The following is a 14,585-nucleotide window of genomic DNA, read 5'->3' on the forward strand; positions in this document are numbered from 1 at the left end:
CCAGGTGGCGACAAGAACTTAAAAACTTTATACTTGTGCCTTCGATCGCTAGGTGGCGATGAGGACTTAAAATCTTTATACTAGCGCCTCCGATCGCCAATGGGCGGGGAGGTTTACAACTTAACTTGTGCCTCCAATCGCCAGGCAGAGATGAGGATTTATACCTTATCTATCATCCCCGGTCACCGACTGGCGATGAGGGTCTACAATTTTATACTAGTGTCTCTGATCGCCAAGCGGCGATGAGGAGTTAAAAAACTTTATGCATGCGATTTGAATCTGCCCTAAATTACACAAGGACGACTAAGTCTTTTGTTTGAAAACTTAAAATGATAATCATGCAAACTCAATAACTGGGAAAACTTGATAGACTCGAACTTTCTTTATTGGGTGGCCTCATTAAAAAACCCTTCTTAGGGAAAAAGAGCGCCACCTTGAAAAATGTTTTCACTTAACTGTTCGAGTTAACTGCTACTTACAATGCTTCAACTGTAATAAAACTTGAGATGGGTAGCGTTCCAAGTGCGAGGAATCGCCCCTCCCTCCAGTGTTTCCAAACGGTAGGCGTCGTTCCCGAGTGCTTCAGTTATTCTAAACGGTCTCGTCCATTTGGGTGACAATTTATTCTGCATCTCGTACAAGTGGGCCTTCCTCATTACCAGGTCGCCATCTCTGAACTGCCTTGGCCTTGCCCTAGAATTGTACTTGCGCTCGACTCTTCTCTTTATTGCTTCAGCCTTTACCCTTGCCTCCTCCCTGACCTCATCCAACAAATCTAAGTTCATCCTCCTTTCTGCATTCGAGTCTTCTGCCACGAAGTTCTGGAATCTCGGCGAGCTTTCCTGGATTTCAATTGGGATCATCGTATCGCACCCATACACCAAGCTAAAAGGGGTTTCGTGGGTTCCTGACTGTTCAGTGGTATGATATGCCCATATTATACGGGGAACTTCCTCAGCCCAAGATCCTTTGGCCTTCTCCAATCTCCTCTTCAAACCTCTTAGTAAAACCCGATTAGCTGACTCCACCTGCCCATTCGTTTGTGGGTGTTCCACAGAGGCGAACACCTGTTGAGTTCCAGCATCCTCGCACAGCTTCTTCAACAGGTGACTTGCGAACTGAGTCTCGTTATCCGATACCAAACGCTTGGGCATACCGAAACGACACACAATATTCTTCCATACGAAATTCTGAATCTTGTGCGCGGTGATCTGGGCTACTGGTTCTGCTTCAATCCACTTCGTGAAGTATTCGACTGCCACAACCAAATACTTCATCTGCCTAATCGCCAATGGGAAGGGTCCTAGGATATCGATTCCCCATGTGTGGAAAGGCCAGGGACTGTAGATTGACTTTAACTCTTCCGGAGGCGCCTTGTGCCAATCGGTGTGCTCCTGGCACTGCTTGCAACGTTGGGCATATCTCTTGCAGTCTTCCCTCATTGTCGGCCAATAATAACCTGCACGGATGGTTCTTGTCGCCAAGGCTCGACCTCCGATGTGACTCCCGCAAATCCCCTCATGGAGCTCGGCCATAATTCTCGTGCACCTCTCTCCATGCACACATACTAAAAGGGGGTGTGTGAACCCAAACCTATACAACTCGCCATCGATGAGGGTGAACTTGCTGGAGTTCTTTTTTACCTTCCTAGCTTCCGTCGGGTCCATTGGGAGTACGCCATCTGCCATGTAGCGCTGGTATGGCGTTATCCATGTGTCCGGCTCGTGGACGGCGCAAACTTGTGTCATCTTTGTCTCTCCCACTGGATGCGCTCTAACCCTTGGCGTCCTCAAGGTCTCCTGAGATAGATACTTATGACCCCTCGCCATCCCTTCCCTTGACTTGCAGACTTGGAGAACTTGGTGATCCGCCATGAACGCTCGAGGTGTCTTCAGGGTTTCTTGTATGACGGTCCTCTGCCTGCCCCCCTTGCCCAAACTGGCGAGCTTTGCTAGCAAGTCAGCTCGGGCGTTCTGCTTTCTTGGCACATGCACTACTTCGAACGAAACAAAAGACTTCCTCAACTCGTGCACATACTCCAGATAAGCTACCATCTGCGGATCTTTAGCCTGGAACTCGCCAGTTACTTGGCCTGTGATTAGCAATGAATCGCTCTTGGCCATCAGCACCCTTGCTCCCATCTCCTTTGCCAACAAGATACCAGCGATCAAAGCCTCATATTCCGCTTGGTTATTGCTGGCTTTAAAGGAAAACTTTAGGGACTGTTCTATCAACACGTCGTTGGGTCCTTCCAGAATTATCCCGGCCCCACTGCCCAACTGGTTAGAGGACCCATCCACTGAGAGCACCCAATGAAAACCATCTCCGGCGTTCTGCACTGTTTCAGAAGATAGTTCGACCACGAAGTCAGCGAAGATTTGTCCCTTGATCGGTCCCCGGGGCTCATACTTGATGTCGAACTCCGACAACTCTACCGCCCATTTTACCATTCTTCCAGCCACATCTGGTTTCTTTAGAACCTTCTGGATAGGTAAGTCGGTCATCACCAACACTGTAAAACTCTGGAAGTAATGGCGCAACCTCCTCGCCGAAAACACTACTGCCAGTGCTGCTTTCTCCAAAGCCTGATATCTCACTTCTGGGCCCTGCAACACCTTGCTGACAAAATAAACGGGTTTCTGAATTTGATCTTGGTCCTGGACGAGCACCGCACTCAGCGCCTTCTCGGTTACGGCGAAGTATAACCTGAGGGGCGCTCCCATTTGAGGTTTGCACAGAACCGGCGGGCTCGCCAAGTACTCTTTGAGTTTCACGAAAGCCTCTTCACACTCCTTCGTCCAGACAAACCTATTATTCCTTTTCAAGCACTGGAAATACGGGTGATCCCTCTCTCCATTGGCAGACACAAATCGCGACAGGGCGGCCATCCGACCCGTGAGCTGCTGCACCTCCTTAACCGTAGTAGGGCTCCTCATCGCCAAAATGGCCGCACACTTGTCAGGGTTTGCTTCGATCCCTCTTTCGGTCAAGAGAAAACCTAAGAACTTTCCCGCTTCCACGCCGAAAATGCACTTCTCAGGGTTCAGCTTCAGTTTGTATTTGGCTATCGTAACGAACAGCTCCTCCAAGTCGGCTATATGCTGGTTTTTTTCCAGGGATGTTACGACCATATCGTCAACGTAAGCTTGCACGTTCCTCCCAAGCATAGGTGCAAGCACTTTATCCATCAGTCTCTGGTACGTGGCCCCCGCGTTCTTCAGCCCAAAAGGCATCACCTTGTAGCAATAGCACGACTTCTCTGTCATGAAGGCAGTTTTTTCCTCGTCCATGGGGTGCATCTTAATTTGGTTGTACCCCGAGAATGCGTCTAAGAAACTTAACAACTTACACCCTGCTGCGCTGTCCACTAGGGCGTCTATACTTGGCAAAGGATAGGAATCCTTTGGACAAGCTTTGTTTAGATATGTGAAGTCGACACACATTCGCCATTTCCCATTGCTCTTCTTTACCAATACAACATTGGCGAGCCATTCTGGATACTGTATCTCCTTGATGTGGCCCGCCTCGAGGAGTTTTTGCGTTTCATCTCTGATCGCCTGTCTCCTTTCTTCATTGAATTTTCTTCTTCTTTGTCGGACTGGTCTGACTTGAGGGTCCATTGCTAGACGATGACATAAAAAATCGGGGTCGATTCCTGGCATATCCGAGGCAGACCACGCGAACGCGTTCAGATGCCTGCCTATCACCTTGGCGATCTGTTCCTGTGTCTCGCCGTCTAAAGTTTTCCCCAACTTAAAAGTTTTGCCACCGATCTCCCTTTCGAGCCAATCTCCAACTGGCCGAGGCCTCCTCTCACTAGCGAGCAATGCTCTCACAATGCTTGACTCCCTGGCGGCTTCCGGGCAGTTTTCCTCTTCCTCTAATCCAGCGTTGCTCTCAGGCCTCGGCTCGACATCTTCCATGGTTACGTCGCCCTTGGTGGCTGCTTCCAATGCCACATCCATAACCACGTCGCCTTCGGCGGTCCCCTCTGACGCTGCATCCATAGCCCGTCGGCTTTGCTACGCATTCCCCGCACCAAGAGGTGGTGTTGTGGTCACATGGCACACTGATCGCCTGTTCTTGAGGCTGTTTTCGTAGCATCTCTTTGCCTCTTCTTGGTCAGATCGGATGATGACGATCACCCCTTCCATTGAAGGTAATTTGACCTTCATGTGCCTCGTGGAGGGTACAGCTCCTATCCTATTGAGTGTTGGCCTTCCCAATAGGATATTATATGCTGAGGGGGCGTTCACGACAAGGTATTTGATTTTCTCCGTGCGCGAGGCGGCCCCATCTGTGAACGTTGTTCTTAACTCAATGTATCCCCTGACTTCGACTTGATCACCCGCAAAACCGTATAAGCAGCCCCCATATGGCCTCAGCTGGTCTGTAGATAGTTGTAGCCTTTCGAAGGTCGGCCAGAACATCACGTCTGCCGAGCTCCCTTGATCGACCAAGACCCGATGAACCGTTCTCCCTGCCGTGATGAGCGAGATCACAATGGGATCGTCGTCATGCAACACAACATCCCTGAGGTCTTCCTTAGTGAACGTGATGTCCACATCGGGCGAATGGTCCTCAAAAACTTCCACTGACATTACGGACCTCGCATACCTCTTACGCTGCGACGCCGTACACCCGCCACCCGAGAACCCACCAGCTATGGTGTGGATTTCACCGAGAACGGGCGCCTCGTGCTGCTGCCCCTCACTGCCCCCCGGTTGCGAGCCTGACGGTCGTCCCGCCTGTTTCTCCACCAAGTAATCCTTCAGGAAACCATTCTTCACGAGCTCATCCAACTGATAGCCAAGCGCCAGACAGTTGTTAATATGGTGCCCGAATGCTTCGTGGAATTCGCACCACGACTCCTTGCGAGGTCCCAACACCTTGTCAGCTTTAATCAGCGGCCTCAACCTGTCGGCTATGCTGGGTACCGCAATCAGATCTTTAAGTTCCATCACGAAGTTGTGCCTTGGCGGCTTGCTTGCTTCTCTCCCTTCCTCTACTCGAACCTTAGGTTGGGTCCTCTGCGGCTCGTAAGCGCGTTTCCTGTCAAAGTGTTTCCTTTCTGTGACGGCTTGGTGAACCCGAACAGGTTGCGTGCGTATTTGTGCCTTGGGGCGTGCTGGCACAGTGGTTGTGCATTTCTCGTACGTTTCACCTTCCGAGGCAATATGTTCTACCGCTTGTCGCCTTATCTCGGCGAAGGTTTTGGGGCGACTGCGGTTAAGCGTTTTACTGAAAGATCCGGGACGCGCCCCCTTCTTGAATGCGCATACAATCATGGGTTCCTCCTTGGTGCCTACTTTCACTACCTGTGCCCCAAAGCGGCTTATGTACTCTTTTAGGGTTTCGCCTTGGAACTGCTTGACGTCGAAAAGATCGTACGAGACCGGGGCGGGAGTTCTGTTGACTAGGTACTGTTCTCTGAATAGTTGTGAAAGTTGTGCGAAGGACGTGACGTGGCCCTCTGGGAGGCTGATGAACCAGTCCATGGCCATCCCTGTCAGGGTGCTCATGAAAAGCTTGCACCTAACGGCGTCTGAACCACCTACCAGCAACATCTGTGTGTGGAACGCCGTGAGGTGTGCTTCGGGATCCTCCATTCCTGTGAAGGTCGCTTTGGGTCCTGTGAACGTATTGGGAATTGCCGTCTCCAAGATTGCCTGTGAAAATGGTGTTGTGAATTCCCTGGGTGGGGATGCAGCCTCCAGTTCGTCTTTGCCACGCCATCTATGGCGTAACTCCTCGTTGGTGCGGTGGAGTTCCTCGCTTCTTGCTTGAGAAGCTGTCAGGTCCGCCTGCATGCGCTCCTGTTCTACTTTCGAGGCTGCCACTGTGTCTTGTAGCCCGTGCACCATGCCCATGAGCTGCTGTAGGGTCATCTCTTCACTCCTAGCGCGTGTTGGTCGGGTGGTCATGGCTCTCTGGGGATCCTCTCGACTTATCTAAGTGTTGGAATCTGGAACTGAAAGCTTGTGTGGTGGAACCGATGTTTATATCGGCACCACGGTGGGCGCCAAATGTTCTGGCCGGTTGACCTGGGTCGTCTTTATGCGTGGCTTTGTTCTAACGAGCTAGGGCACCTTCGTTCTGCCTTGTCTGTGTGTACCTGAAAAGAGAAGAACAAAGGGGCACCCTCGCGGCCGTTTGCACTCCGACGCTCAAGTCAGCTAGCGAGAAACACCAAAGTAACTAGAAACTGTATAATAATCTCAACAACCGGAACTGTGTGACTAAACTGTGTGGCCCTAATTGCCTTGTGCCCACAGCTGGGTGTGCCGTCAAGAACAACTAGGGACTACTGTTCTGAATGACTTTATGAAAACTAGGTTAAAACTCATGCAAACCGTGAAAAACGTACCTATCTAGGGCTTATTCGTGCCCTATATATAGGTGAAAAACTAGGGTTTACCTCTGCGTTGCTTGCTATTCTCTAGGGTTCCTTGTTGAAGGTCCTTGCGCCGCTATCTTTAGGATCTTAGCGTATCTGGCCCATGGACTTCCCTTATCTGGAGTGCGATGTATTACCTTATGGCCACTTGGGCTCTAACTTGAGCGCTGTATTTCTCGCGCCATCATACTGTTCGAGTGCCCTAATTAAACATGTGTCATGCATGCAGCCTTCCCTGGATACCTTTAGTGAGCACGTGGGCATTGCCACGTGCCCTTTTGACTCGATCATTTATTTTGTGCAGAGGGACCCACAGTGCCGCCACCCAACTTAGGGTTATCCCATCGTGTGGGCCCCCTCTCTGTGAAATGCTTACGTCATGCGGGTTGACTTTTCTCGGCGACGTCTTACTTCTGCATGATGCTTCTCTTGGGCGATGGGCGATGATCCATCTTGGCGGTGACACATCTCGGCGATAACCGATTATTTATATTGCAGAACGCCGCTTTTACATACGGCGACTACATTGACTTCTTGATTACCTACCTTTCTCTTGTCCACGTCATCACACTCGATGACCTGGTCGGTACATCAGGTTTATGTAGAGTCTTGCAAATTGGCAGGTCAGTCATCACTATCACCGTGAAACTCTAGAAATAGTGACGGAGTCTCCGAGCTGCAAACACAACTGCCAAGGCCGCTTTCTCAATCGCCTGTAACGCACTTCTGGCCCCTACAACACCTTGCTAACAAAATATATGGGCCTTTGGACATGCTTTTGTTCTTGTACTAAGATCGAGCTAATTGCTCGTTCCGTGACTACAAAGTAGAGGTGAAAGGGACTACCAGGCAACGACTTGCAAAGAACCGGCAGGCTGGCCTAATACTCCTTCAACTTCATAAACGCCTTTTCACACTCAGCAGTCCATACAAAGTCATTGTTCCTCTTCAAGCATTGGAAGTAAGGGTAGCCCCGATCTCCCCCAGCTGATAGGAAATGGGACAGGGCAACCATTCGCCCGGTCAACTGTTGAACCTCCTTCACAGTGGCGGGGCTTCTCATCGCAATGATTGTCGCGCACTTCTTAGGGTTTTCCTCTATTCCCCGCTTTGTGAGAAGAAATCCCAAGAACTTTCCTGCTTCCACCCCAAACACGTACTTTTTCAGGATTTAGCTTCAAGTTGTACTTAGCTATTGTGGTAAATAGCTCCACCAAATCAGCAACATGCTGATCCTTCTCCACCGAGGTGACGACCATGTCGTCCACGTATGCCTGCACATCCCGCCCTATCATAGGGGTGAGGATCCTATCCATAAACCTCTGATAGGTTGTGCCAGCGTTCTTTAGCCCAAATGGCATCACCTTGTAACAGTAATTGGAGAGCTCTGTCATTAAGGTAGTCTTGCTTTCATCTCGAGGATGCATGCAAATTTAATTCTACCCCAAGAATGCGTCCAAGAAACTGAGAAGTCGGCATTCAGATTCACTATCCACCAAGGTGTCAATACTAGGCAGCGAGTACGAATCTTTAGGACAAGCCTTGTTAAGATCTATTAAGTCGACACACATTTTCCACTTCTCGTTGGTTTTTTTCACCAATACCACATTCGCCAGCCACTAAGGGTATTAGATTTCCCTTATGTGGCCAACACTCAATAGCTTTTGCGTTTCATGCCTGATGACCAGGCGTCTTTCTTTGTTGAACTTCCTCCTTTTTTGGATGACCGGCCTAACCTTTGGGTCCATCGTAAGACGATGAAACAGAAAGTCTGGGTCAATGTCTGGCATGTTCGAAGCAGACCATGCAAAGGCATTCAAATGTTGTGCTATCACCTCGGTAATCTTGATATGCATTGCTTGGCTTAGAGACTTTCCCAGCTTGAATCTCCTCCCGCCAATTTCCCTTTCTTGAATCTTACCAGCTGGCTCAGGTCGCCTATTAGCGACGATCTCTACACGTGTGGTGTCTTCCACTTTCAAAGGTTGGGTGGCAACCCATACATACTCATCTCCTATTCTTCAAACTATTCTCGTAACACTTCCTTGTCGCCTTCTGGTAGAACTTGATAACAATCACTCCTCCCTCTGAGGAGTGCAACTTCATCTTCATATGCCTTGACGAGGCCACAACACCTAACCTATTTATGACAGGCCTACCCAAAAGAATGTTATAGGCAGAAGGAGCATTAACAACCAAGTACCTGATGTTAATCGTTCGAGACGAGGTGCCATCTGAGAAGGTTGTCCTCAACTCTACGTGCCCCCTCACCTCTACTTGATCTCCTACAAAGCCATAAAGACAACCATCATATGGCCTCAACTGGTCTGGCGACAACTGCAATTTGTTGAACGTCGACCGAAATAGCACGTCAACCGAGCTCTCCTAGTCAATGAGAACCCGATGTACCCTTCTTCCTACGGTAACCACTGAAATCACTACCGGATCGTTGTCATGTGGAACTACATCCCTCAGGTCAGCTCGGGTGAAACAGAGATCGGGCTCAGCTGGCTGATCAGTCCCTCGGTCTTCCATTGTCATCACCTTCCTAGCATACCTCTTTCTCTTGGAGGCGGTGCAACCTCCCCAAGAGAATCCTTTAGAGATAGTGTTGATATCGTCGTGGATAGGCACCTCATGTCTCTGCTCCTCCGTCGATGTCTCTTCCTTTGATCCCTCCTAACCTCCTAGTAGATATTCCTGTAAGAGGCCATCCTTCAGTAGCCCTGCCAGCTGGTAGCCAAGGGTTATGCAGTTCTCCACATCATGCCCATAAGCCTTACGGAAATCACACCAAGTATTATTGCTTGGCCCCAAAACCTTATCAGTCTTTGGAGGGGGTCTCAGCTTCTCTTGTATACCCGGCAAGACAAGCAACTCCTTGTAGGACAACTTAAACCTAGGTCGAAAAGGTAGGTCATCCTTTGACCTCGACTTGGGCTGATTCTTTTTCGACTCATAGGGCATCCGTCGTGCTATCGACTTCTTCTCCGTTGCAGTCTCGTGCACCCTCAGAGGTTGGGTACGATTGCTCTCGTAGGGCTGGGCATGCCCTGCGCCTGTGTTCCCACGCATCATCGTCATAGCCTCCTTATAGGCGATGTGGGCAATAGCTCGCTGCTTGATCTCTCCATACGTCCTAGCCCCATTTCTTATCAAGGAATCAATGAAAGGGCCTGCCATCACTCCTTGCTTGAAGGCGTGCACCAACAAGGCTTCATCCTGGGTGTGGAACTTCACCACAAACGCCCTAAACCTGTTCAGAAAGTCCTTCAAGGGCTCTCCTTACTTCTGCTTTACCTCGAAAGGAACGGGGGGTGGAGCTTGATTAACTATGAATTGTTCTCTGAATAACGTAGAGAATTGGTCAAACGAAGTTATATGACCATTTGGAAGGCCAATAAACCACTGCAGTGTCGTGCCTGTAAACGTGCCCATGAACAACTTACAGTGCATGGCGTTCGTGCCTCCTAAGATTATCATCTGGGCATGGAAAGTGGTAAGATGAGCCTTCGGGTCTTTTGTACGTGTGAATGTAATCTTAGGTGTCATGAAGTTTGTTGGTATAACAACATCCATGATTTCCTATGAGAAGGGCATTGGACAAGCCCTAGTACGGATAGGTGGACTCCGTTCTCCTGCGGCACGCTCACCTAAACGCTGCAAATCCCTGCACAATTCCTCATTGGCTTAGCATAACTCGTCGTTGGTTGCTCGCGACGCGTCCAGCTCGACCCTGAACTGGTATTGTCTGTGGGTTTGCTCGGCTCGCACCTCAGCTAAGACCCTTTCCTAATCAACCCTTAACGCCGCTACTGTCTCCTAGAGAGCGGTGATGGTCTCCATGAGTTGGTGTATAGTAGGAGTATCGACTCCCTAAGATCCTGTGGGACCTTGCCTTGTATTCCTCATATCTCCTTATAGCTTTCAATCAAACCTGTGGATGGGACCTAGTTTTATCAGGCCCCTCGGTAGGCGCCAAATGTTCTTGCCGGTTGACTTGGCCGCCGGTTGACTCTAACAACAAGTCTGGCTCCGTCTATTTCTATTGGAATTTGGTGCTTTCTGAGTTGCGCTTTAATGCGGCTTTGCTGTGAGAAGAAGCTTTCCTTCGTAGCGCTGGACTATGGCTCCGCTGAGACAGAGGGCGCCCTACCTGTTAATTGCACTTCGATGCTCAAGTCAGTATAGGGCTATAAGAAACAAGAAGCAACTAGTTTCAGTGTTCAAAATGCATATTCAAAATTGCGTATATTCACCTAAGACCTTAAGCCCCTTTTATAGATTACCACTAGGTCACCGCTGGTAACCACTTTCCCCCACGAGAATCTATCTCGAGTGAGAAGATATTCAATGGGAGAGAATTCTGTTACAGTGTGTGTAATCCTAACAGCACAACTGAGCAGAATTATATCTTCTTGGAGTGCATCAAATCTGAACAGAATAACCATCTGGGTTCCAACTAAGGTAACCACTCCCGGGGCTAAATCCGTTTTCAAGTACATTTACATGCTTTTCCGTATCATTGTACCATGCATATACCATTACGTATCCTGGGCACTAATATTCTATCAAACCCTAATTCACTTGGGCTTAAGATGACAGAATATGTTTTACTCATACTAGACCCAAATGTACTATACGCATCCCTGTGCCCTTTAACACACTTTTACTGACCTACTAGGCCTTATATGAGAACAATTATGAACGAGAGTTAATATGCACATACCTGAGCCCAATCATACAACCCATCTACTCGACTCAACAGTCGAGCTCTGACCTGTCCGTCGCAGACGCCGATGTCCAACCACCGAGCACTAAGCTCTACATGCTCTGGTCCAGTACAACATATAACTATTTTAGGTACAACTTTAGCTCGTGTAGGATGGTTGATGGTGTGGAGTAATTTTAGTGTGTCTTCCATAAATCCATGAAGTATACATTTCCTCTTGAGATATTCTTGTTAAGGTAAGACAAATGCTTCCCCTACAAACATAGAGTAAGTATAAAAAATATTTTATTAGCTTTAAAATTATGCTGAAATTATCTTATTGTAGTTTTTTTTATCAAATGAAAGAAAAGAAACAATATAATGTTTGCGTCTAACCACCGGACAAAAAAATTGTGTATGTCATGATTTAACTTAAAAAAAACTTGAGTCATGATTTATTAGATAAAATACTTTCATAATTTATATTTTTTTTAAGAACTTCATCAAAACCATAGAAAAAAATGTCTAATGAACTTGAATCTAACACTATACTCAACTTAAACTTAAATTACTAAGAAATAAGACTAAAAATAATGAAGGCATAAAGTTTTAGTCCAATGATGTTTGTAATGTTTTTTTATAAAGATAGAAGACAAAATATTTTCTGTTTACTTAATTATCAATTGATACTTACGAAGAACAACCTCCATCACAAATTATTTATATCAATTTAAGATAAGAAAGAAGCATTGGCATATTTCTTTTAGTTAAAACAAACCAAACTGAAACTTTTGAAATTTATGGGACCAAAAAGTTGTTGGAAGAAATAAATTTTCGTTGTTCATATATGATATTTATACCTATAAATATAAAATCACCCAATCTATTAAATTTCTATAAAAACATTTCATTGAAAACTACATAATACCCCTATATAAATATTTTTTAGTCTTTAAAAATCTCAATTGAATATGCCCGATTTTGTTGTTTTCTTTCAATATCTATATTCTTAATTGAATACCATATTTTGTTAGTATTAAATTTTGTAGTTGAATACCAAAAGAATTATTTATCAAATAAAGTAGTTTACAATATTTTTTTAAGATTTCAATTAAATACACTAAATAGACTAAAAGTAAAAAATACTTAAAAGTAAAAAAAAAAACAAGGATAATAGAAAATAATAACCAGAAATTGAATATTTAAAAATTATGTACGAGAAGTGACCGAGCGATTGGTCCATCAAGTAGCGAATGACCAAGTCCCAAACCGAACGACTGGTTATGAAACTGCTCGTTTGCGTGGACCTTCACCGGAGGATGTCGTTTAGCCGATCGACCCATGATAACAAATCATGCATTGACCAAGTTAGCGAAGTTAATCTGTGATTAAGAGTTACTTAGTGTATCCTAAACACGGTCCACGACCCTAATCCGGCCATAAGTCAATGCCCACTAAGGTAATATAAATAACACAGATTCCAAAAATCAGGTACGTTATTATTTACAGTATTCTGACAGTCGAATGCCGAGTCCTCTGTTGACTTGATCGTCGTAGTGCTTTTTGCAGGTACCATCCGAGCCAATACATCCAGACGACCGAGAGGAAGAGCAAGGAAGGAGAGAAGAGACTTGAAGGAAAGGAGGTTGAAGGCAACAACGAAGAATGACCAACAGGGATAGGAGTCGATCGTTGTCTAAGCCCAACACCCGAACGAGAACAAATTATTATTATTATTTTAATATTTTAGAAATTTTCGTATGTAAAATTATATAAATTTTATTAAATATCAAAGAAATAATTTGTTTTAAAAATTGTAAACTTTATTCGAATAAAGTACATTAAAAATATAAAAACTATGCAAGTAATATTTTGTATGTTCATATGAAGAAAATAAAACATAACTTTAATTTTGATGAACATTTAATATAAAAAATAAATTTTAAACCAACTAAAAGTCAATTTGACTATAATTTTAAAATTAAAGATATAAAAAGTTAAGAATTTTACCATAAACGTAATTTATGATAAATATTTAAGTAAAACATTTTACAACATCAATAAATTTTAATTAAATTAGAAAATATAATAAATATATAAGGTCAAATTACATACGCAGCTCATATAACTATCTGTATACTGTTTATTCCTGAGAATATATATATATATATATATATATATATATATATATATATATATATATATATATATAACGTCAAATTATTTTAAATATTTAATATTTAATAAATATAATAATTTCATTACTATTAACATATAATAATAACACTATGCCAACATTGTTAATTTAAATATAATATAATATCTATTAAGACTAAATTTAATATATTTATTAAATTTTAAATATAAAAGAACTAATTTTTTCAAAATATCAATTTTAAAAAGCGAACTAATTTTGGAGGTTATACTTAAACCTACAATTTAATACTATACGGTTGATGAGAAGTTTTAACTATATAATAATACAAAAAACTTAAAATATAATGATAATGGCATGAAGTCTTCGTAGCAGTGCCACGTAACGAATAAACGTTATCGGTGATGACATCAGCGAGGGAACCTTACAGTGGGATGGCCCACAGAGGACATAGCAGGCCCAAGAAATATGGTTGCGGAAGCTTCGTGGTTGAAGAATAAGGCACCGCCACGTGACACGTGTGTGAGGTCCAAGTCACGTTTTCACACGAGTACAATAATCACCTGCTGCGCGGACCCTGCCTGCTCTGGATATATCTAATCTCACCATTAATTTGATGACGTGTGATACGCGTCACTTGAAAGCAATGTTCGTAGAGTATGAGATAAACACAAGCTTTGTGTCAATCACTTGAAAGATGTTTGAAGATTTTTATATTTATCATTTGCTTACGTAATATAATTGTTTAAATAGTCATCAAGATATTATCCCAAACAACTTATCCACGATACTATACAAATTACTTACTCCAATTTTTAGTTGTTTAAATTTTAGATGAAATTTGTAAATCTACATACAAAGAGGTTTAGATAGTGTTCCGACCGGCTCAGCAAATAGGTCCTTGTACGTCTCAATGATCCACGTCTCGAAAGTTCCTTTGTCTCCGTTTTGTCTTGCTCTCCTTCCTTCGTCGTGAGCACTTGAAACAAAAGGGTAAAGGACGTCCTCGCGGCCGTTTGCACTCTGACGCTCAAGTCAGTATGACTGGAAACACTGTCGCGCTACCGTCACGGAACACCACAAGCTCAGTGTTCTTGGCCTCCTCGGTTCTCCTTACTCGCGAGCCTGACGAGGCTCCTCCTCGTGGGCCCTACCTTCGGGGGTCCCCCTTTGACTTTGGTCAACAGCTAAGGCCAAGACCCGGACGGTACAGATAGTACTCGAAATTATTTGTAAAATTATAAACGTGTTGGTGATTTTCTTAAATGCTAATGTTTGGTCAGGATTTATCTGAAAAAGTACTCCGACGATGAAGTAAGTAC

At 45.0% G+C, this 14,585-nt stretch overlaps 1 protein-coding gene across 1 annotated transcript; it reads right to left on the reverse strand.

Moving 5' to 3' along the window:
- Window positions 1–4,022: 4,022 nt before the first annotated feature.
- LOC137838391 (uncharacterized) lies at window positions 4,023–5,924 on the reverse strand. Its single transcript, XM_068647638.1, has one exon. It carries the CDS (start codon window positions 5,922–5,924, stop codon window positions 4,023–4,025), a length of 1,902 nt encoding a protein of 633 aa, XP_068503739.1.
- Window positions 5,925–14,585: the final 8,661 nt, after the last annotated feature.

Source organism: Phaseolus vulgaris, chromosome 11, assembly GCF_000499845.2.
Source record: "Phaseolus vulgaris cultivar G19833 chromosome 11, P. vulgaris v2.0, whole genome shotgun sequence".
Lineage (NCBI taxonomy): Eukaryota > Viridiplantae > Streptophyta > Magnoliopsida > Fabales > Fabaceae > Phaseolus > Phaseolus vulgaris.

Coding starts and splice junctions, on each gene's coding strand:
- LOC137838391 (XM_068647638.1), bottom strand. CDS start 5,924: ATGACCACCCGACCAACACGCGCTAGGAGTGAAGAGATGACCCTACAG.